This window comes from Somniosus microcephalus, unplaced genomic scaffold (assembly GCF_052327205.1).
Source record: "Somniosus microcephalus isolate GS21.2 unplaced genomic scaffold, FLI_Smic_1.0 unresolved_chr9, whole genome shotgun sequence".
In the NCBI taxonomy this organism is placed as follows: domain Eukaryota; kingdom Metazoa; phylum Chordata; class Chondrichthyes; order Squaliformes; family Somniosidae; genus Somniosus; species Somniosus microcephalus.
Window position 1 is genome coordinate 21,639,611 of NW_028225187.1, and position 24,891 is coordinate 21,664,501.

The 24,891-nt window shown below is 55.5% G+C and overlaps 2 protein-coding genes across 2 annotated transcripts in view; both read left to right on the top strand.

The window, feature by feature from the left end:
• LOC147084901 (cytohesin-2) overlaps window positions 1-24,891 on the top strand; it is a 552,369-nt gene that overhangs the window by 440,517 nt on the left and 86,961 nt on the right. The window lies entirely within an intron of this gene.
• LOC147084905 (high affinity immunoglobulin epsilon receptor subunit alpha-like) overlaps window positions 1-24,891 on the top strand; it is an 82,403-nt gene that overhangs the window by 26,906 nt on the left and 30,606 nt on the right. The window contains exon 5 of the mRNA XM_085979612.1: window positions 3,635-3,940. Within this exon, the coding sequence (XP_085835738.1) occupies window positions 3,635-3,940 (306 nt within the window). The remainder of the gene's footprint in view (window positions 1-3,634; window positions 3,941-24,891) is intronic.

The following is a 24,891-nucleotide window of genomic DNA, read 5'->3' on the forward strand; positions in this document are numbered from 1 at the left end:
CTAAGGAGAACAACCCCAGCTTCTCCAGTCTCTCCACATCACTGAAGTCCCTCATCCCTGGTACCATTCTGGTCAATCTCCCCTTAACCTTCTCTGCTCTAAGGTGAACAATCCCAGCTTCTCCAGTCTCTCCACATCACTGAAGTCCCTCATCCCTGGTATCATTCTGGTCAATCTCCCCTTAACCTTCTCTGCTCTAAGGAGAACAACCCCAGCTTCTCCAGTCTCTCCACATCACTGAAGTCCCTCATCCCTGGTACCATTCTGGTCAATCTCCCCTTAACCTTCTCTGCTCTAAGGAGAACAATCCCAGCTGGGATCTGGGGGTCCTGGTGCATGAAACACAGAAGGTTAGTATGCAGGTGCAGCAGGTGATCAGGAAGGCCAATGGAATCTTGGTTTTTATTGCAAGGGGGATGGAGTATAAAAGCAGGGAAGTCTTGCTGCAGTTATACAGGGTATTGGTGAGGCCACACCTGGAATACTGTGTGCAGTTTTGGTTTCCATATTTAAGAAAAGATATACTTGCTCTCGAGGCGGTTCAGAGAAGGTTCACTCGGTTGATTCCGGAGATGAGGGGGTTGACGTATGAGGAAAGGTTGAGTAGGTTGGGCCTCTACTCATTGGAGTTCAGAAGAATGAGAGGCGATCTTATCGAAACATATAAGATTGTGAGGGGGCTTGATCGGGTGGATGTGGGGAGGATATTTCCACTGATGGGTGAGACTAGAACTAGGGGGCATAATCTAAGAATAAGGGGCTGCCCTTTCAAAACTGAGATGAGGAGAAACCTCTTCACTCAGAGGGTAGTAAATCTATGGAATTTACTACCCCAGAGAGCTGTGGAAGCTGCGACATTAAATAAATTTAAAATGGAGATAGACAGTTTCCTAGCAGATAAGGGAATTAGGGGTTACGGGGAGAGGGCAGGGAAGTGGACGTGAGTCTAGATTCGGATCAGCCATGATCCTATTTAATGGCAGAGCAGCTCCGAGGGGTCGTATGGCCAACTCCTGCTCCTACTTCTTATGTTCTTATGTTCTTATGTTCTTCTCCAGTCTCTCCACATCACTGAAGTCCCTCATCCCTGGTCCCATTCTGGTCAATCTCACATTAACCTTCTCTGCTATAAGGAGAGCAACCCCAGCTTCTCCAGTCTCTCCACGTCACTGAAGTCCCTCATCCCTCGTACCATTCTGGTCAATCTCCCCTTAACCTTCTCTGCTCTAAGGAGAACAATCCCAGCTTCTCCAGATTCTCCACATCACTGAAGTCCCTCATCCCTGGTACCATTCTGGTCACTCTCCCCTTAATCTTCTCTGCTCTAAGGAGAACAACCCCAGCTTCTCCAGTCTCTCCACATCCCTGAAATTCCTCATCCCCGGTACCATTCTGGTCAATCTCGCCTTAACCTTCTCTGCTCTAAGGAGAACAATCCCAGCTTCTCCAGTATCTCCACATCACTGAAGTCCCTCATCCCTGGTACCATTCTGGTCAATCTCCCCTTAACCTTCTCTGCTCTAAGGAGAACAATCCCAGCTTCTCCAGTCTCTCCACATCACTGAAGTCCCTCATCGCTGGTACCATTCTGGTCAATCTCCCCTTAACCTTCTCTGCTCTAAGGAGAACAATCCCAGCTTCTCCAGTCTCTCCACATCACTGAAGTCCCTCATCCCTGGTACCATTCTGGTCAATCTCCCCTTAACCTTCTCTGCTCTAAGGAGAACAATCCCAGCTTCTCCAGTCTCTCCACATCACTGAAGTCCCTCATCCCTGGTACCATTCTGGTCAATCTCCCCTTAACCTTCTCTGCTCTAAGGAGAACAATCCCAGCTTCTCCAGTCTCTCCACGTAACTGAAGTCCCTCATCCCTGGTATCATTCTTCTAAATCTTTTCTGCACCCTCTCTAAGGCCTTCACATCCTTCCTAAAGTGCGGTGCCCAGAATTGGACACAATACTCCAGTTGAGGCCGAACCAGTGTTTTATGAAGGTCCATCAGAACTTCCTTGCTGGTGTAATCTATCCCGTGTGTTTTTTTAACCGCTTTCTTACACTGCCTTGCCACCTTCAACGATTTGTGCACATATACACAAGGAAGATGCTGAGTTGTTGAGATCGATAGATTCTTAGGGGGAAAAAGTAAGTATCGCCCCGTTTGGGGGCGCCATTATCGGCCGTGCGCAAAGTTTAGCGCCTGGAAGTTAATTATCACCTCCGACGGCAAACTTGGCTTTTATCGCCCCTGGAGGTGATTGGAGCGCTAAATCAGGCGCTGCACACCTCTCTTAAGGCGCAAAGGCCGAGGAGCGAGGCGCTACCTCAGAGCGCTGGCGAAGCAAGGAAGGGCAAATCAAAATGAACCTGCAAAGTGCTGCTCAGTACTCAAAACTCCTTCACACAGTGTTGAATCTCTCCAGAAGTCTCTCTCTCTCTCTCTCTCTCAGAATGCGTGGTGCAAAAATATCACCGACAAAAACAGGCAGGAAGTGGTCGCCTTTAAATAGCGCTCCCCCAGTCCCTTTCTGACAGCATAACGCTCCCCTCAACCTGTTGTTGCTAGCGGCAGGCGGTAAGGCAGGGGGCGCCACTCAATATCCGGTCCGGGGCGCTGGCCGGGCGTTGCGCACTCGACTGACGTCACGATCTGCCGGCGCGGGAGATTGTGGCGGTAGTGTTTGGCGCCGCCGCAAAATGTCGAATTAATTTCGCGAGCGGCGCAAACATCGCCGCGCCCGGGCGCGAGTGGCGTTGCGCCCCATTAGCGCCCTCTTAAGGCGCTGACGGGAGGCGTGAACAACTGAATTTTTCCCCCAAGGACTCTAGGGGAATCGAGGGATATGGAGGTCGAGTGGGGAAAGTGGAGTTGAGGTCAATGATCAGATGTGATTGATGTAAGAAAACTCACTAAACACTTGGTTGAGTATAAAACAAGGCTTTAATCAACTGTTTCACAACCATGAGTTCTAGTTACATCACTAGTTCCTGGTTACGAAAAAGGTCCTGAGCAAGCTGGGCCCACGCCCGAGTATTTATACTTTCCTTGGACAGCGCCACCAGCTGGTACTTCATGAGTCATTTCTTCATCAATGACAAGTGCAGCGAAGATTCACCAGACTGATACCTGGGATGGCAGGAATGACGTATTAGGAGAGATTGGGTCGATTGGGCTTGTACTCGCTGGAGTTTAGAAGAATGAGAGGGAATCTCATTGAAACTTATAAAATTCTAACAGGACTGGACAGACTAGATGCAGGAAGGATGTTCCCGATGGTCGGGGAGTCCAGAACCAGGGGTCACAGTCTAAGGATAAGGGATAGGCCATTTAGGACAGAGATGAGGAGGAATTTCTTCACCCAGAGAGTGGTGAACCTGTGGAATTCTCTACCACAGAAGGCAGTAGAGGCCAATTCATTAAATATATTCAAGAAGGAGTTGGATATATTTCTTAAGGCTAAAGGGATCAAGGGATATGGGGAGAAAGCAGGGACAGGGTACTGAATTTGGATGATCAGCCATGATCTCGGTGAATGGCGGAGCAGGCTCGAGGGGCCGAATGGCCGACTCCTGCTCCTAATTCTAATGTTTTGGGGAGTTAATATTCAGCTGCATGTCTGTGTCCGTTTCCGTTGCAGACACACTCCCGAAGGCCGGCATTTCCCTCGACCCGGCTGCCGGAGTGGTCGGCAGAGGGCAGCCCTTTCGGATTACCTGCACGGGCAACATTCACCTGGCTGGGGGCCTGATCCACCTGTACCGAGACGGAGAGGGGAAGCACGAGGAGGCAGCCAGCGTCTCCGGATCCGAGCGGTCGGCCTCGTTCTCCATCACGGACACCGACGTGGCTGGGACACGGAACTACACCTGCGCCTACCAGCGAACGGTGAGGCAGAGAACCTATCGCTCACCCCACAGCGATCCGGTGTGGGTAACAGTGACGGGTGAGTGAGACTTCTCTACATTGACAGAAAGAACTGGGATTAACACAGTGCTTTTAATGGAACTCCCCAAGCGCATCACAGCCAATGAAGTGCAGTCGCTGTCGTCATGTCAGGAACACGCCAGCCAATTTGCGCACAGCAAGCTCCCACGAACAGCATTGTGATAATGACCAGATCATCAGTTGTTTAGTGTGGGGCTCAATTCCGTGAGTATATACATCTACCTCCGACAGTGCAGCTCTCCCTCAGTACTGGCACCGGGCAGTGTGGGCCTGGATTATGGGGCTCAAGTCCTAGAGTATATACATCTACCTCCGACAGTGCAGCGCTCCCTCAGTACTGGCACTGGGGGAGTGTGGGCCTGGATTATGGAGCTCGAGTCCTAGAGTATATACATCTACCTCCGATAGTGCAGCGCTCCCTCAGTACTGGCACTGGGGGAGTGTGGGCCTGGATTATGGAGCTCGAGTCCCAGAGTATATACATCTACCTCCGACAGTGCAGTGCTCCCTCAGTACTGGCACCGGGGAGTGTGGGCCTGGATTATGGGGCTCGAGTCCTAGAGTATATACATCTACGACCGACAGTGCAGCGCTCCCTCAGTACTGGCACCAGGGAGTGTGGGCCTGGATTATGGGGCTCGAGTCCTAGAGTATATATATCTACCTCCGACAGTGCAGCTCTCCCGCAGTACTGGCACCGGGGAGTGTGGGCCTGGATTATGGGGCTCGAGTCGTAGAGTATATACATCTACCTTCGACAGTGCAGCGCTCCCTCAGTACTGGCACCGGGCAGTGTGGGCCTGGATTATGGGGCTCGAGTCCTAGAGTATATACATCTATCTCCGACAGTGCAGCGCTCCCTCAGTACTGGCACCGGGCAGTGTGGGCCTGGATTATGGAGCTCGAGTCCGAGAGTATATACATCTATCTCCGACAGTGCAGCGCTCCCTCAGTACTGGCACCAGGGAGTGTGGGCCTGGATTATGGGTCTCGAGTCCGAGAGTATATACATCTACCTCCGACAGTGCAGCGGAGTCCCTCAGTACTGGCACCGGGGAGTGTGGGCCTAGATAATGGGGCTCGAGTCCTAGAGTATATATATCTACGACCGACTGTGCAGCGCTCCCTCAGTACTGGCACCAGGGAGTGTGGGCCTGGATTATGGGGCTCGAGTCCTAGAGGATATATATCTACCTCCGACAGTGCAGCTCTCCCGCAGTACTGGCACCGGGGAGTGTGGGCCTGGATTATGGAACTCGAGTCCTAGAGTATATACATCTATCTCCGACAGTGCAGCGCTCCCTCAGTACTGGCACCAGGGAGTGTGGGCCTGGATTATGGGTCTCGAGTCCGAGAGTATATACATCTACCTCCGACAGTGCAGCGCTCCCTCAGTACTGGCACCGGGGAGTGTGGGGCTGGATTATGGGGCTCGAGTCCTAGAGTATATACATCTACCTCCAACAGTGCAGTGCTCCCTCAGTACTGGCACCGGGGAGTGTGGGCCTAGATAATGGGGCTCGAGTTGTAGAGTATATACATCTACCTCCGACAGTGCAGCGCTCCCTCAGTACTGGCACCGGGGAGTGTGGGCCTAGATAATGGGGCTCGAGTTGTAGAGTATATACATCTACCTCCGACAGTGCAGCGCTCCCTCAGTACTGGCACCGGGGAGTGTGGGCGTGGATTATGGGGCTCGAGTCCTAGAGTATATACATCTACGACCGACAGTGCAGCGCTCCCTCAGTACTGGCACCAGGGAGTGTGGGCCTGGATTATGGGGCTCGATGTCCTAGAGTATATATATCTACCTCCGACAGTGCAGCTCTCCCTCAGTACTGGCACCGGGGAGTGTGGGCCTGGATAATGGGGCTCGAGTCCCAGAGTATATACATCTACCTCCGACAGTGCAGCACTCCCTCAGTACTGGCACTGGGCAGTGTGGGCCTGGATTTTGGAGCTTGAGTCCTAGAGTATATACATCCACCTCCGACAGTGCAGCTCTCCCGCAGTACTGGCACCGGGGAGTGTGGGCCTGGATTATGGAGCTCGAGTCCTAGAGTATATACATCCACCTGCGACAGTGCAGCGCTCCCTCAGTACTGGCGCCGGGGAGTGTGGGCCTGGATTATGGAGCTCGAGTACTAGAGTATATACATCTACCTCCGACAGTGCAGCGCTCCCTCAGTACTGGCACCGGGGAGTGTGGGCCTGGATTGTGGAGCTCGAGTACTAGAGTATATACATCTACCTCCCACAGTGCAGCGCTCCCTCAGTACTGGCACCGGGGAGTGTGGGCCTGGATTATGGGGTTCGAGTACCAGAGTATATACATCTACCTCCGACAGTGCAGCGCTCCCTCAGTACTGGCACCGGGAAGTGTGGGCCTGGATTGTGGGGCTCAAGTCCTAGAGTATACACATCTACCTCCGACAGTGCAGCGCTCCCTCAGTACAGGCACCGGGGAGTGTGGGCCTGGATTATGGGGCTCGAGTCCTAGAGTATATACATCTACCTCCGACAGTGCAGCGCTCCCTCAGTACTGGCACCGGGGAGTGTGGGCCTGGATTATGGGGCTCCAGTCCTAGAGTATATACATCTACCTCCGACAGTGCAGCGCTCCCTCAGTACTGGCACCGGGGAGTGTGGGCCTGGATTATGGGGCTCGAGTCCTAGAGTATATACATCTACCTCCGACAGTGCAGCACTCCCTCAGTACTGGCACCGGGGAGTGTGGGCCTGGATTATGGGGCTCCAGTCCTAGAGTATATACATCTACCTCCGACAGTGCAGCGCTCCCTCAGTACTGGCACCGGGGAGTGTGGGCCTGGATTATGGGGCTCGAGTCCTAGAGTATATACATCTACCTCCGACAGTGCAGTGCTCCCTCAGTACCGGCACCGGGGAGTGTGGGCCTGGATTATGGAGCTCGAGTCCGAGAGTGTATTCACAGAATTCACAGAAACCCCACAGTGCAGATGGAGGCCATTTTGGCCCATCGAGCCTGCACCGACACACATATCCCACCCGATCCCCGTAACCCCTACACCAACACATATCCCACCCTATCCCCGTAACCCCACGTATTTAATCCCCCTAACACTAAGTATCAATTTATCATACCCAATCATCCTAACCCGCACATCTTTGGACTGTGGGAGGAAACCGGAGCACCCGGAGGAAACCCACGCAAACACGGGGCGAATGTGCAAACACCACACAGTCACCCGAGGCCGGATTCGAACCCGGGTCCCTGGCGCTGTGAGGCAACAGTGCTAACCACTATGCCACCGTGCTGCCCTAGAGTATCTACATTTACCTCCAACACTGCAGCGCTCCCTCAGTACTGGCACCGGGGAGTGTGGGCCTGGACTATGGGGCTCGAGTCCTAGAGTATATACATCTACCTCCGACAGTGCAGCGCTCCCTCAGTAATGGCACCAGGGAGTGTGGGCATGGATTATGGGGCTCGAGTCCTAGAATCTATACATCTTCCTCCGACAGTGCAGCGCTCCCTCAGTACTGGCACCGGGGAGTGTGGGCCTGGATTATGGGGCTCGAGTCCTAGAATCTATACATCTTCCTCCGACAGTGCAGCGCTCCCTCAGTACTGGCACCAGGGAGTGTGGGCCTGGATTATGGGGCTCGAGTCCTAGAGTGTATATATATCTACCTCCGACAGTGCAGCGCTCCCTCAGTACTGGCACCGGGGAGTGTGGGCCTGGATTATGGGGCTCGAGTCCTAGAGTGTATATACATCTACCTCCGACAGTGCAGCGCTCCCTCAGTACTGGCACCAGGGAGTGTGGGCCTAGATTATGGGGCTCGAGTCCTAGAGTATATACATCTGCCTCCGACAGTGCAGCGCTCCCTCAGTACTGGCACCGGGGAGCGTGGGCCTGGATTAGGGGTACGAGTCCTAGAGTATATACATCTACCTCTGACAGTGCATCGCTCCCTCAGTACTGACACCGGGGAATGTGGGACTGGATTATGGAGCTCGAGTCCTAGAGTATATACATCTGCCTCCGACAGTGCAGCGCTCCCTCAGTACTGGCACCGGGGAGTGTGGGCCTGGATTATAGGGCTTGAGTCCTAGAGTATATACATCTACCTCCGACAGTGCAGCGCTCCCTCAGTACTGGCTCCGGGGAGTGTGGGCCTGGATTATGGGGCTCATGTCCTAGAGTATATACATCTACCTCCGACAGTGCAGCACTCCCTCAGTACTGGCACCGGGGAGTGTCGGCCTGGATTATGGGGCTCGAGTCCTAGAGTATATACATCTACCTCCGACAGTGCAGCGCTCCCTCAGCACTGGCACCGGGCAGTGTGGGCCTGGATTAAGGGGCTCGAGTCCTAGAGTATATACATCTACCTCCGACAGTGCAGCGCTCCCTCAGTACTGGCACCGGGGAGTGTGGGCCTGGATTATGGGGCTCGAGTCCAAGAGTATATACATCTACCTCCGACAGTGCAGCGCTCCCTCAATACTGGCACCGGGAAGTGTGGGCCTGGATTATGGAGCTCGAGTCCTAGAGTTTATACATCTACCTCCGACAGTGCAGCGCTCCCTCAGCACTGGCACTGGGGAGTGTGGGAATGGATTATGGGGCTCGAGTCCTAGAGCATATACATCTACCTCCGACAGTGCAGCACTCCCTCAGTACTGGCACCGGGGAGTGCAGGCCTGGATTATGGAGCTCGAGTCCTAGAGTATATACATCTACCTCCGACAGTGCAGCGCTCCCTCAGTACTGGCACCGGGGAGCGTGGGCCTGGATTATGGGGTACGAGTCCCAGAGTATATACATGTACCTCTGACAGTGCATCGCTCCCTCAGTACTGACACCGGGGAATGTGGGACTGGATTAAGGAGCTCGAGTCCTAGAGTATATACATCTAACTCCGACAGTTCAGCGCTCCCTCAGTACTGGCACCGGGGTGTGTGGGCCTGGATTATATGGCTTGAGTCCTAGAGTATATACATCTAACTCCGACAGTGCAGCGCTCCCTCAGTACTGGCTCCGGGGAGTGTGGGCCTGGATGATGGGGCTCATGTCCTAGAGTATATACATCTACCTCCGACAGTGCAGCACTCCCTCAGTACTGGCACCGGGGAGTGTCGGCCTGGATTATGGGGCTCGAGTCCTAGAGTATATACATCTACCTCCGACAGTGCAGCGCTCCCTCAGCACTGGCACCGGGCAGTGTGGGCCTGGATTAAGGGGCTCGAGTCCTAGAGTATATACATCTACCTCCGACAGTGCAGCGCTCCCTAAGTACTGGCACCGGGGAGTGTGGGCCTGGATTATGGGGCTCGAGTCCTAGAGTATATACATCTACCTCCGACAGTGCAGCGCTCCCTCAATACTGGCACCAGGGAGTGTGGGCCTGGATTATGGGGCTCGAGTCCTAGAGTATATACATCTACCTCCGACAGTGCAGCGCTCCCTCAGTACTGGCATCGGGGAGTGTGTGCCTGGATTATGGGGCTCGAGTCCTAGAGTATATACATCTACCTCCGACACTGCAGCGCTCCCTCAGTACTGGCACCGGGGAGTGTGGGCCTGGATTATGGGGCTCGAGTCCTAGAGTATATACATCTACTTCCGACAGTGCAGCGCTCCCTCAGTACTGGCACCGGGGAGTGTGGGCCTGGATTATGGAGCTCGAGTCCTAGAGTTTATACATCTACCTCCGACAGTGCAGTGCTCCCTCAGTACTGGCTCCGGGGAGTGTGGGAATGGATTATGGGGCTCGAGTCCTAGAGCATATACATCTACCTCCGACAGTGCAGCACTCCCTCAGTACTGGCACCGGGGAGTGTGGGCCTGGATTATGGGGCACGAGTCCTAGAGTATATACATCTACCTCCGACAGTTCAGCGCTCCCCCAGTACTGGCACCGGAGAGTGTGGGCCTGGATTATGGGTCTCAAGTCCTAGAGTATATACATCTACCTCCGACAGTGCAACGCTCCCTCAGTACTGGCACCGGAGAGTGTAGGCCTCGATTATGGGGCTCGGGTCCCAGAGTATATACATCTACCTCCGACAGTGCAGCGCTCCCCCAGTTGTGGCACTGGGCAGTGTGGGCCTGGATTATGGGGCTCGAGTCCTAGAATATTTCCATCTACCTCCGACAGTGCAGCAGTCGCTCAGTACTGGCACCGGGGTGTGTGGGCCTGGATTATGGGGCTCGAGTCCTACAGTATTTGCATCTACCTCCGATAGTGCAGCGCTCCCTCAGTACTGGCACCGGGGAGTGTGGGCCTGGATTATGGGGCTCGAGACCTAGAGTGTATATACATCTTCCTCCGACAGTGCAGCGCTCCCTCAGTACTTGCACCAGGGACTGTGGGCCTGGATTATGGGGCTAGAGTCCTAGAGTGTATATATATCTACCTCCGACAGTGCAGCGCTCCCTCAGTACTGGCACCGGGGAGTGTGGGCCTGGATTATGCGGCTCGAGTCCTAGAGTATATACATCTACCTCCGACAGTGCAGCGCTCCCTCAGTACTGGCACCAGGGAGTATGGGCCTAGATTATGGGGCTCGAGTCCTGGAGTATATACATCTACCTCCGACAGTGCAGCACTCCCTCAGTACTGGCACCGGGAGTGCAGGCCTGGATTATGAGACTCGAGTCCTACAGTATATACATCTACCTCCGACAGTGCAGCGCTCCCTCAGTACTGGCACCGGGGAGCTTGGGCCTGGATTATGGGGCTCGAGTCCTAGAGTATATACATCTACCTCTGACAGTGCATCGCTCCCTCAGTACTGACACCGGGGAATGTGGGACTGGATTATGGAGCTCGAGGCCTAGAGTATATACATCTACCTCCGACAGTGCAGCGCTCCCTCAGCACTGGCACCGGGGAGTGTGGGCCTGGATTATAGGGCTTGAGTCCGAGAGTATATACATCTACCTCCGACAGTGCAGCGCTCCCGCAGTACTGGCTCCGGGGAGTGTGGGCCTGGATTATGGGGCTCGAGTCCTAGAGTATATACATCTCCCTCCGACAGTGCAGCGCTCCCTCAGTACTGGCACCGGGGAGTGCGGGCCTGGATTATGGGGCTCGAGTCCTAGAGTATATATATCTACCTCCGACAGTGCAGCGCTCCCTCAGAACTGGCGCCGGGCAGTGTGGGCCTGGATTAAGGGGCTCGAGTCCTAGAGTATATACATCTACCTCCGACAGTGCAGTGCTCCCTCAGTACTGGCACCGGGGAGTGTGGGCCTGGATTATGGGGCTCGAGTCCTAGAGTATATACATCTACCTCCGACAGTGCAGCGCTCCCTCAATACTGGCACCAGGGAGTGTGGGCCTGGATTATGGGGCTCGAGTCCTAGAGTATATACATCTACCTCCGACAGTGCAGCGCTCACTCAGTACTGGCATCGGGGAGTGTGTGCCTGGATTATGGGGCTCGAGTCCTAGAGTATATACATCTACCTCCGACAGTGCAGCGCTCCCTCAGTACTGGCACCGGGGAGTGTAGGCCTGGATTAAGGGGCTCGAGTCCTAGAGTATATACATCTACCTCCGATAGTGCAACGCTCCCTCAGTACTGGCACCGGCGAGTGTGGGCCTGGATTTTGGGGCTCGAGTCCTAGAGCATATACATCTACCTCCGACAGTGCAGCGCTCCCTCAGTACTGGCACCGGGGAGTGTGGGCCTGGTTTATGGGCTCGAGTCCTAGAGCATATACGTCTACCTTCGACAGTGCAGCGCTGCCTCAGTACTGGCACCGGGGAGTGTGGGCCTGGATTATGGGGCTCGAGTCCCAGAGTATATACATCTACCTCCGACAGTGCGGCACTCACTCAGTACTGGCACCGGGGAGTGTGTGCCTAGATTATGGGGCTCGAGTCCTAGAGTATATACATCTACCTCCGACAGTGCAGCGCTCCCTCAGTACTGGCACCGGGGAGTGTGGGCCTGGATTATGGGGCTCGAGTCCTAGAGTATATACATCTACCTCCGACAGTGCAGCGCTCCCTCAGTACTGGCACCGGGGAATGTGAGCCTGGATTATGGAGCTCGAGCCCAGAGTATATACATCTACTTCCGACAGTGCAGCGCTCCCTCAGTACTGGCACCGGGGAGTGTGAGCCTGGATTATGGAGCTCGAGCCCAGAGTATATACATCTACCTCCGACAGTGCAGCGCTCCCCCAGTTGTGGCACCGGGGAGTGTGGGCCTGGATTATGGGGCTCGAGTCCCAGAGTATATACATCTACCTCCGACAGTGCAGCGCTCCCTCAGTACTGGCACTGGGCAGTGTGGGCCTGGATTATGGGGCTCGAGTCCTAGAATATATACATCTACCTCCGACAGTGCAGCAGTCGCTCAGTACTGGCACCAGGGTGTGTGGGCCTGGATTATGGGGCTCGAGTCCTACAGTGTTTGCATCTACCTCCGATAGTGCAGCGCTCCCTCAGTACTGGCACCGGGGAGTGTGGGCCTGGATTATGGGGCTCGAGTCCTAGAGTGTATATATATCTACCTCCGACAGTGCAGCGCTCCCTCAGTATTGGCACCGTGGAGTGTGGGCCTGGATTATGGGGCTCGAGTCCTAGAGTATATACATCTACCTCCGACAGTGCAGCACTCCCTCAGTCCTGGCACCGGGGAGTGCAGGCCTGGATTATGAGACTCGAGTCCTACAGTATATACATCTACCTCCGACAGTGCAGCGCTCCCTCAGCACTGGCACCGGGGAGCTTGGGCCTGGATTATGGGGCTCGAATCCTAGAGTATATACATCTACCTCTGACAGTGCATCGCTCCCTCAGTACTGACACCGGGGAATGTGGGACTGGATTATGGAGCTCGAGTCCTAGAGTATATACATCTACCTCCGACAGTGCAGCGCTCCCTCAGTACTGGCACCGGGGAGAGTGGGCCTCGATTATGGGGCTCGAGTCCTAGAGTATATACATCTACTTCCGACAGTGCAGCGCTCCCTCAGTACTGGCACCGGGAAGTGTGGGCCTGGATTATGGAGCTCGAGTCCTAGAGTTTATACATCTACCTCCGACAGTGCAGCGCTCCCTCAGCACTGGCACTGGGGAGTGTGGGAATGGATTATGGGGCTCGAGTCCTAGAGCATATACATCTACCTCCGACAGTGCAGCACTCCCTCAGTACTGGCACCGGGGAGTGCAGGCCTGGATTATGGAGCACGAGTCCCAGAGTATATACATCTACCTCCGACAGTGCAGCGCTCCCTCAGTACTGGCACCGGGGAGCGTGGGCCTGGATTATGGGGTACGAGTCCCAGAGTATATACATCTACCTCTGACAGTGCATCGCTCCCTCAGTACTGACACCGGGGAATGTGGGACTGGATTAAGGAGCTCGAGTCCTAGAGTATATACATCTAACTCCGACAGTTCAGCGCTCCCTCAGTACTGGCACCGGGGTGTGTGGGCCTGGATTATAGGGCTTGAGTCCTAGAGTATATACATCTAACTCCGACAGTGCAGCGCTCCCTCAGTACTGGCTCCGGGGAGTGTGGGCCTGGATGATGGGGCTCATGTCCTAGAGTATATACATCTACCTCCGACAGTGCAGCACTCCCTCAGTACTGGCACCGGGGAGTGTCGGCCTGGATTATGGGGCTCGAGTCCTAGAGTATATACATCTACCTCCGACAGTGCAGCGCTCCCTCAGCACTGGCACCGGGCAGTGTGGGCCTGGATTAAGGGGCTCGAGTCCTAGAGTATATACATCTACCTCCGACAGTGCAGCGCTCCCTAAGTACTGGCACCGGGGAGTGTGGGCCTGGATTATGGGGCTCGAGTCCTAGAGTATATACATCTACCTCCGACAGTGCAGCGCTCCCTCAATACTGGCACCAGGGAGTGTGGGCCTGGATTATGGGGCTCGAGTCCTAGAGTATATACATCTACCTCCGACAGTGCAGCGCTCCCTCAGTACTGGCATCGGGGAGTGTGTGCCTGGATTATGGGGCTCGAGTCCTAGAGTATATACATCTACCTCCGACAGTGCAGCGCTCCCTCAGTACTGGCACCGGGGAGTGTGGGCCTGGATTATGGGGCTCGAGTCCTAGAGTATATACATCTACTTCCGACAGTGCAGCGCTCCCTCAGTACTGGCACCGGGGAGTGTGGGCCTGGATTATGGAGCTCGAGTCCTAGAGTTTATACATCTACCTCCGACAGTGCAGTGCTCCCTCAGTACTGGCTCCGGGGAGTGTGGGAATGGATTATGGGGCTCGAGTCCTAGAGCATATACATCTACCTCCGACAGTGCAGCACTCCCTCAGTACTGGCACCGGGGAGTGTGGGCCTGGATTATGGGGCACGAGTCCTAGAGTATATACATCTACCTCCGACAGTTCAGCGCTCCCCCAGTACTGGCACCGGAGAGTGTGGGCCTGGATTATGGGTCTCGTGTCCCAGAGTATATACATCTACCTCCGACAGTGCAGCACTCCCTCAGTACTGGCACCGGGGAGTGTGGGCCTGGATTATGGGGCACGAGTCCTAGAGTATATACATCTACCTCCGACAGTTCAGCGCTCCCCCAGTACTGGCACCGGAGAGTGTGGGCCTGGATTATGGGGCTCGTGTCCCAGAGTATATACATCTACCTCCGACAGTGCAGCGCTCCCTCAGTACTGGCACTGGGCAGTGTGGGCCTGGATTAAGGGGCTCGAGTCCTAGAATATTTCCATCTACCTCCGACAGTGCAGCAGTCGCTCAGTACTGGCACCGGGGTGTGTGGGCCTGGATTATGGGGCTCGAGTCCTACAGTATTTGCATCTACCTCCGATAGTGCAGCACTCCCTCAGTACTGGCACCGGGGAGTGTGGGCCTGGATTATGGGGCTCGAGACCTAGAGTGTATATACATCTTCCTCCGACAGTGCAGCGCTCCCTCAGTACTTGCACCAGGGAGTGTGGGCCTGGATTATGGGGCTAGAGTCCTAGAGTGTATATATATCTACCTCCGACAGTGCAGCGCTCCCTCAGTACTGGCACCGGGGAGTGTGGGCCTGGATTATGCGGCTCGAGTCCTAGAGTATATACATCTACCTCCGACAGTGCAGCGCTCCCTCAGTACTGGCACCAGGGAGTATGGGCCTAGATTATGGGGCTCGAGTCCTGGAGTATATACATCTACCTCCGACAGTGCAGCACTCCCTCAGTACTGGCATCGGGAGTGCAGGCCTGGATTATGAGACTCGAGTCCTACAGTATATACATCTACCTCCGACAGTGCAGCGCTCCCTCAGTACTGGCACCGGGGAGCTTGGGCCTGGATTATGGGGCTCGAGTCCTAGAGTATATACATCTACCTCTGACAGTGCATCGCTCCCTCAGTACTGACACCGGGGAATGTGGGACTGGATTATGGAGCTCGAGGCCTAGAGTATATACATCTACCTCCGACAGTGCAGCGCTCCCTCAGCACTGGCACCGGGGAGTGTGGGCCTGGATTATAGGGCTTGAGTCCGAGAGTATATACATCTACCTCCGACAGTGCAGCGCTCCCGCAGTACTGGCTCCGGGGAGTGTGGGCCTGGATTATGGGGCTCGAGTCCTAGAGTATATACATCTCCCTCCGACAGTGCAGCGCTCCCTCAGTACTGGCACCGGGGAGTGCGGGCCTGGATTATGGGGCTCGAGTCCTAGAGTATATACATCTACCTCCGACAGTGCAGCGCTCCCTCAGAACTGGCGCCGGGCAGTGTGGGCCTGGATTAAGGGGCTCGAGTCCTAGAGTATATACATCTACCTCCGACAGTGCAGTGCTCCCTCAGTACTGGCACCGGGGAGTGTGGGCCTGGATTATGGGGCTCGAGTCCTAGAGTATATACATCTACCTCCGACAGTGCAGCGCTCCCTCAATACTGGCACCAGGGAGTGTGGGCCTGGATTATGGGGCTCGAGTCCTAGAGTATATACATCTACCTCCAACAGTGCAGCGCTCACTCAGTACTGGCATCGGGGAGTGTGTGCCTGGATTATGGGGCTCGAGTCCTAGAGTATATACATCTACCTCCGACAGTGCAGCGCTCCCTCAGTACTGGCACCGGGGAGTGTAGGCCTGGATTAAGGGGCTCGAGTCCTAGAGTATATACATCTACCTCCGATAGTGCAACGCTCCCTCAGTACTGGCACCGGCGAGTGTGGGCCTGGATTTTGGGGCTCGAGTCCTAGAGCATATACATCTACCTCCGACAGTGCAGCGCTCCCTCAGTACTGGCACCGGGGAGTGTGGGCCTGGTTTATGGGCTCGAGTCCTAGAGCATATACGTCTACCTTCGACAGTGCAGCGCTGCCTCAGTACTGGCACCGGGGAGTGTGGGCCTGGATTATGGGGCTCGAGTCCCAGAGTATATACATCTACCTCCGACAGTGCGGCACTCACTCAGTACTGGCACCGGGGAGTGTGTGCCTAGATTATGGGGCTCGAGTCCTAGAGTATATACATCTACCTCCGACAGTGCAGCGCTCCCTCAGTACTGGCACCGGGGAGTGTGGGCCTGGATTATGGGGCTCGAGTCCTAGAGTATATACATCTACTTCCGACAGTGCAGCGCTCCCTCAGTACTGGCACCGGGGAGTGTGAGCCTGGATTATGGAGCTCGAGCCCAGAGTATATACATCTACCTCCGACAGTGCAGCGCTCCCCCAGTTGTGGCACCGGGGAGTGTGGGCCTGGATTATGGGGCTCGAGTCCCAGAGTATATACATCTACCTCCGACAGTGCAGCGCTCCCTCAGTACTGGCACTGGGCAGTGTGGGCCTGGATTATGGGGCTCGAGTCCTAGAATATATACATCTACCTCCGACAGTGCAGCAGTCGCTCAGTACTGGCACCAGGGTGTGTGGGCCTGGATTATGGGGCTTGAGTCCTAAAGTGTTTGCATCTACCTCCGATAGTGCAGCGCTCCCTCAGTACTGGCACCGGGGAGTGTGGGCCTGGATTATGGGGCTCGAGTCCTAGAGTGTATATATATCTACCTCCGACAGTGCAGCGCTCCCTCAGTATTGGCACCGGGGAGTGTGGGCCTGGATTATGGGGCTCGAGTCCTAGAGTATATACATCTACCTCCGACAGTGCAGCACTCCCTCAGTCCTGGCACCGGGGAGTGCAGGCCTGGATTATGAGACTCGAGTCCTACAGTATATACATCTACCTCCGACAGTGCAGCGCTCCCTCAGCACTGGCACCGGGGAGCTTGGGCCTGGATTATGGGGCTCGAATCCTAGAGTATATACATCTACCTCTGACAGTGCATCGCTCCCTCAGTACTGACACCGGGGAATGTGGGACTGGATTATGGAGCTCGAGTCCTAGAGTATATACATCTACCTCCGACAGTGCAGCGCTCCCTCAGTACTGGCACCGGGGAGAGTGGGCCTCGATTATGGGGCTCGAGTCCTAGAGTATATACATCTACTTCCGACAGTGCAGCGCTCCCTCAGTACTGGCACCGGGAAGTGTGGGCCTGGATTATGGAGCTCGAGTCCTAGAGTTTATACATCTACCTCCGACAGTGCAGCGCTCCCTCAGCACTGGCACTGGGGAGTGTGGGAATGGATTATGGGGCTCGAGTCCTAGAGCATATACATCTACCTCCGACAGTGCAGCACTCCCTCAGTACTGGCACCGGGGAGTGCAGGCCTGGATTATGGAGCTCGAGTCCTAGAGTATATACATCTACCTCCGACAGTGCAGCGCTCCCTCAGTACTGGCACCGGGGAGCGTGGGTCTGGATTATGGGGTACGAGTCCCAGAGTATATACATCTACCTCTGACAGTGCATCGCTCCCTCAGTACTGACACCGGGGAATGTGGGACTGGATTAAGGAGCTCGAGTCCTAGAGTATATACATCTAACTCCGACAGTTCAGCGCTCCCTCAGTACTGGCACCGGGGTGTGTGGGCCTGGATTATAGGGCTTGAGTCCTAGAGTATATACATCTAACTCCGACAGTGCAGCGCTCCCTCAGTACTGGCTCCGGGGAGTGTGGGCCTGGATGATGGGGCTCATGTCCTAGAGTATATACATCTACCTCCGACAGTGCAGCACTCCCTCAGTACTGGCACCGGGGAGTGTCGGCCTGGATTATGGGGCTCGAGTCCTAGAGTATATACATCTACCTCCGACAGTGCAGCGCTACCTCAGCACTGGCACCGGGCAGTGTGGGCCTGGATTAAGGGGCTCGAGTCCTAGAGTATATACATCTACCTCCGACAGTGCAGCGCTCCCTAAGTACTGGCACCGGGGAGTGTGGGCCCGGATTATGGGGCTCGAGTCCTAGAGTATATACATCTACCTCCGACAGTGCAGCGCTCCCTCAATACTGGCACCAGGGAGTGTGGGCCTGGATTATGGGGCTCGAGTCCTAGAGTATATACATCTACCTCCGACAGTGCAGCGCTCCCTCAGTACTGGCATCGGGGAGTGTGTGCCTGGATTATGGGGCTCGAGTCCTAGAGTATATACATCTACCTCCGACAGTGCAGCGCTCCCTCAGTACTGGCACCGGGGAGTGTGGGCCTGGATTATGGGGCTCGAGTCCTAGAGTATATACATCTACTTCCGACAGTGCAGCGCTCCCTCAGTACTGGCACCGGGGAGTGTGGGCCTGGATTATGGAGCTCGAGTCCTAGAGTTTATACATCTACCTCCGACAGTGCAGTGCTCCCTCAGTACTGGCTCCGGGGAGTGTGGGAATGGATTATGGGGCTCGAGTCCTAGAGCATATACATCTACCTCCGACAGTGCAGCACTCCCTCAGTACTGGCACCGGGGAGTGTGGGCCTGGATTATGGGGCACGAGTCCTAGAGTATATACATCTACCTCCGACAGTTCAGCGCTCCCCCAGTACTGGCACCGGAGAGTGTGGGCCTGGATTATGGGTCTCAAGTCCTAGAGTATATACATCTACCTCCGACAGTGCAACGCTCCCTCAGTACTGGCACCGGAGAGTGTAGGCCTCGATTATGGGGCTCGGGTCCCAGAGTATATACATCTACCTCCGACAGTGCAGCGCTCCCCCAGTTGTGGCAACGGGGAGTGTGGGCCTGGATTATGGGGCTCGTGTCCCAGAGTATATACATCTACCTCCGACAGTGCAGCGCTCCCTCAGTACTGGCACTGGGCAGTGTGGGCCTGGATTATGGGGCTCGAGTCCTAGAATATTTCCATCTACCTCCGACAGTGCAGCAGTCGCTCAGTACTTGCACCAGGGAGTGTGGGTCTGGATTATGGGGCTAGAGTCCTAGAGTATATACATCTACCTCCGACAGTGCAGCGCTCCCTCAGTACTGGCACCGGGGAGTGTGGGCCTGGATTATGCGGCTCGAGTCCTAGAGTATATACATCTACCTCCGACAGTGCAGCGCTCCCTCAGTACCGGCACCAGGGAGTATGGGCCTAGATTATGGGGCTCGAGTCCTGGAGTATATACATCTACCTCCGACAGTGCAGCACTCCCTCAGTACTGGCACCGGGAGTGCAGGCCTGGATTATGAGACTCGAGTCCTACAGTATATACATCTACCTCCGACAGTGCAGCGCTCCCTCAGCACTGGCACCGGGGAGCTTGGGCCTGGATTATGGGGCTCGAGTCCTAGAGTATATACATCTACCTCTGACAGTGCATCGCTCCCTCAGTACTGACACCGGGGAATGTGGGCCTGGATTATGGGGCTCGAGTCCTAGAGTATATACATCTCCCTCCGACAGTGCAGCGCTCCCTCAGTACTGGCACCGGGGAGTGCGGGCCTGGATTATGGGGCTCGAGTCCTAGAGTATATACATCTACCTCCGACAGTGCAGCGCTCCCTCAGAACTGGCGCCGGGCAGTGTGGGCCTGGATTAAGGGGCTCGAGTCCTAGAGTATATACATCTACCTCCGACAGTGCAGTGCTCCCTCAGTACTGGCACCGGGGAGTGTGGGCCTGGATTATGGGGCTCGAGTCCTAGAGTATATACATCTACCTCCGACAGTGCAGCGCTCCCTCAATACTGGCACCAGGGAGTGTGGGCCTGGATTATGGGGCTCGAGTCCTAGAGTATATACATCTACCTCCGACAGTGCAGCGCTCACTCAGTACTGGCATCGGGGAGTGTGTGCCTGGATTATGGGGCTCGAGTCCTAGAGTATATACATCTACCTCCGACAGTGCAGCGCTCCCTCAGTACTGGCACCGGGGAGTGTAGGCCTGGATTAAGGGGCTCGAGTCCTAGAGTATATACATCTACCTCCGATAGTGCAACGCTCCCTCAGTACTGGCACCGGCGAGTGTGGGCCTGGATTTTGGGGCTCGAGTCCTAGAGCATATACATCTACCTCCGACAGTGCAGCGCTCCCTCAGTACTGGCACCGGGGAGTGTGGGCCTGGTTTATGGGCTCGAGTCCCAGAGCATATACGTCTACCTTCGACAGTGCAGCGCTGCCTCAGTACTGGCACCGGGGAGTGTGGGCCTGGATTATGGGGCTCGAGTCCCAGAGTATATACATCTACCTCCGACAGTGCGGCACTCACTCAGTACTGGCACCGGGGAGTGTGTGCCGAGATTATGGGGCTCGAGTCCTCGAGTATATACATCTACCTCCGACAGTGCAGCGCTCCCTCAGTACTGGCACCGGGGAGTGTGGGCCTGGATTATGGGGCTCGAGTCCGAGAGTATATACATCTACTTCCGACAGTGCAGCGCTCCCTCAGTACTGGCACCGGGGAGTGTGAGCCTGGATTATGGAGCTCGAGCCCAGAGTATATACATCTACCTCCGACAGTGCAGCGCTCCCCCAGTTGTGGCACCGGGGAGTGTGGGCCTGGATTATGGGGCTCGAGTCCCAGAGTATATACATCTACCTCCGACAGTGCAGCGCTCCCTCAGTACTGGCACTGGGCAGTGTGGGCCTGGATTATGGGGCTCGAGTCCTAGAATATATACATCTACCTCCGACAGTGCAGCGCTCCCTCAGTACTGGCACCGGGGAGTGTGGGCCTGGATTATGGGGCTCGAGTCCTAGAGTGTATATACATCTACTTCCGACAGTGCAGCGCTCCCTCAGTACTGGCACCAGGGAGTGTGGGCCTAGATTATGGGGCTCGAGTCCTAGAGTATATACATCTACCTCCGACAGTGCAGCACTCCCTCAGTCCTGGCACCGGGGAGTGCAGGCCTGGATTATGAGACTCGAGTCCTACAGTATATACATCTACCTCCGACAGTGCAGCGCTCCCTCAGCACTGGCACCGGGGAGCTTGGGCCTGGATTATGGGGCTCGAATCCTAGAGTATATACATCTACCTCTGACAGTGCATCGCTCCCTCAGTACTGACACCGGGGAATGTGGGACTGGATTATGGAGCTCGAGTCCTAGAGTATATACATCTACCTCCGACAGTGCAGCGCTCCCTCAGCACTGGCACCGGGGCGTGTGGGCCTGGATTATGGGGCTCGAGTCCTAGAGTGTATATACATCTACCTCCGACAGTGCAGCGCTCCCTGAGTACTGGCACCGGGGAGTGTGGGCCTGGATTATGGAGCTCCAGTCCTGGAGTATATACATCTACCTCCGACAGTGCAGCGCTCCCTCAGCACTGGCACCGGGGAGCGTGGGCCTGGATTATGGGGCTCGAATCCAAGAGTATATACATCTACCTCCGACAGTGCAGCGCTCCCTCAGTACTGGCACCGGGGATTGTGGGCCTGGATTATGGGGCTCGAGTCCTAGAGTATATACATCTACCTCCGACAGTGCAGCACTCCCTCAGTACTGGCACCGGGGAGTGTCGGCCTGGATTATGGCGCTCGAGTCCTAGAGTATATACATCTACCTCCGACAGTGCAGCGCTCTCTCAGTACTGGCACCGGGCAGTGTGGGCCTGGATTAAGGGGCTCGAGTCCTAGAGTATATACATCTACCTCCGACAGTGCAGCGCTCCCTCAGTACTGGCACCGGGGAGTGTGGGCCTGGATTATGGGGCTCGAGTCCTAGAGTATATACATCTACCTCCGACAGTGCAGCGCTCCCTCAATACTGGCACCAGGGAGTGTGGGCCTGGATTATGGGTCTCGAGTCCTAGAGTATATACATCTACCTCCGACAGTGCAGCGCTCCCTCAGTACTGGCATCGGGGAGTGTGTGCCTGGATTATGGAGCTCGAGTCCGAGAGTATATACATCTACCTCCGACAGTGCAGCGCTCCCTCAGTACTGGCACCGGGGAGTGTGGGCCTGGTTTATGGGGCTCGAGTCCTAGAGCATATACGTCTACCTCCGACAGTGCAGCGCTGCCTCAGTACTGGCACTGGGGAGTGTGGGCCTGGATTATGGGGCTCGAGTCCTAGAGTATATACATCTACCTCCGACAGTGCGGCACTCACTCAGTACTGGCACCGGGGAGTGTAGGCCTGGATTATGGGGCTCGATTCCTAGAGTATATACATCTACCTCCGACAGTGCAGCGCTCCCTCAGCACTGGCACCGGGGAGCGTGGGCCTGGATTATGATGCTCGAATCCAAGAGTATATACAGCTACCTCTGACAGTGCAGCGCTCCCTCAGTAGTGACACCGGGGAGTGTGGGACTGGATTATGGAGCTCGAGTCCTAGAGTATATACATCTACCTCCGACAGTGCAGCGCTCCCTCAGTACTGGCACTGGGGAGTGTGGGCCTGGATTATGGGGCTCGAGTCCTAGAGTATATACATCTACCTCCGACAGTGCAGCGCTCCCTCAGTACTGGCACCGGGAAGTGTGGGCCTGGATTATGGGGCTCGAGTCCTAGAGTATATAAATCTACATCCGACAGTGCAGCGCTCCCTGAGTACTGGCACCGGGGAGTGTGGGCCTGGATTATGGAGCTCAAGTCCTAGAGTATATACATCTACCTCCGACAGTGCAGCGCTCCCTCAGTACTGGCACCGGGGAGTGTTGGCCTGGATTATGGGGCTCGAGTCCTAGAGTATATACATCTACCTCCGACAGTGCAGCACTCGCTCAGTACTGGCACCGGGGAATGTGGGCCTGGATTATGGAGCTCGAGTCCTAGAGTATTTACATCTACCTCCGACAGTGCAGCGCTCCCTCAGTACTGGCACCGGGGAGTGTGTGCCTAGATTATGGGGCTCGAGTCCTAGAGTATATACATCTACCTCCGACAGTTCAGCGCTCCCTCAGTACTGGCACCGGGGAGTATGGTCCTGGATTATGGGGCTCGAGTCCTAGAGTATATACATCTACCTCCGACAGTGCAGCGCTCCCTCAGTACTGGCATCGGGGAGTGTGTGCCTGGATTATGGGGCTCGAGTCCTAGAGTATATACATCTACCTCCGACAGTGCAGCGCTCCCTCAGTACTGGCACCGGGGAGTGTGGGCCTGGATTATGGGGCTCGAGTCCTAGAGTATATACATCTACTTCCGACAGTGCAGCGCTCCCTCAGTACTGGCACCGGGGAGTGTGGGCCTGGATTATGGAGCTCGAGTCCTAGAGTTTATACATCTACCTCCGACAGTGCAGTGCTCCCTCAGTACTGGCTCCGGGGAGTGTGGGAATGGATTATGGGGCTCGAGTCCTAGAGCATATACATCTACCTCCGACAGTGCAGCACTCCCTCAGTACTGGCACCGGGGAGTGTGGGCCTGGATTATGGGGCACGAGTCCTAGAGTATATACATCTACCTCCGACAGTTCAGCGCTCCCCCAGTACTGGCACCGGAGAGTGTGGGCCTGGATTATGGGTCTCAAGTCCTAGAGTATATACATCTACCTCCGACAGTGCAACGCTCCCTCAGTACTGGCACCGGAGAGTGTAGGCCTCGATTATGGGGCTCGGGTCCCAGAGTATATACATCTACCTCCGACAGTGCAGCGCTCCCCCAGTTGTGGCAACGGGGAGTGTGGGCCTGGATTATGGGGCTCGTGTCCCAGAGTATATACATCTACCTCCGACAGTGCAGCGCTCCCTCAGTACTGGCACTGGGCAGTGTGGGCCTGGATTATGGGGCTCGAGTCCTAGAATATTTCCATCTACCTCCGACAGTGCAGCAGTCGCTCAGTACTTGCACCAGGGAGTGTGGGCCTGGATTATGCGGCTCGAGTCCTAGAGTATATACATCTACCTCCGACAGTGCAGCGCTCCCTCAGTACCGGCACCAGGGAGTATGGGCCTAGATTATGGGGCTCGAGTCCTGGAGTATATACATCTACCTCCGACAGTGCAGCACTCCCTCAGTACTGGCACCGGGAGTGCAGGCCTGGATTATGAGACTCGAGTCCTACAGTATATACATCTACCTCCGACAGTGCAGCGCTCCCTCAGCACTGGCACCGGGGAGCTTGGGCCTGGATTATGGGGCTCGAGTCCTAGAGTATATACATCTACCTCTGACAGTGCATCGCTCCCTCAGTACTGACACCGGGGAATGTGGGCCTGGATTATGGGGCTCGAGTCCTAGAGTATATACATCTCCCTCCGACAGTGCAGCGCTCCCTCAGTACTGGCACCGGGGAGTGCGGGCCTGGATTATGGGGCTCGAGTCCTAGAGTATATACATCTACCTCCGACAGTGCAGCGCTCCCTCAGAACTGGCGCCGGGCAGTGTGGGCCTGGATTAAGGGGCTCGAGTCCTAGAGTATATACATCTACCTCCGACAGTGCAGTGCTCCCTCAGTACTGGCACCGGGGAGTGTGGGCCTGGATTATGGGGCTCGAGTCCTAGAGTATATACATCTACCTCCGACAGTGCAGCGCTCCCTCAATACTGGCACCAGGGAGTGTGGGCCTGGATTATGGGGCTCGAGTCCTAGAGTATATACATCTACCTCCGACAGTGCAGCGCTCACTCAGTACTGGCATCGGGGAGTGTGTGCCTGGATTATGGGGCTCGAGTCCTAGAGTATATACATCTACCTCCGACAGTGCAGCGCTCCCT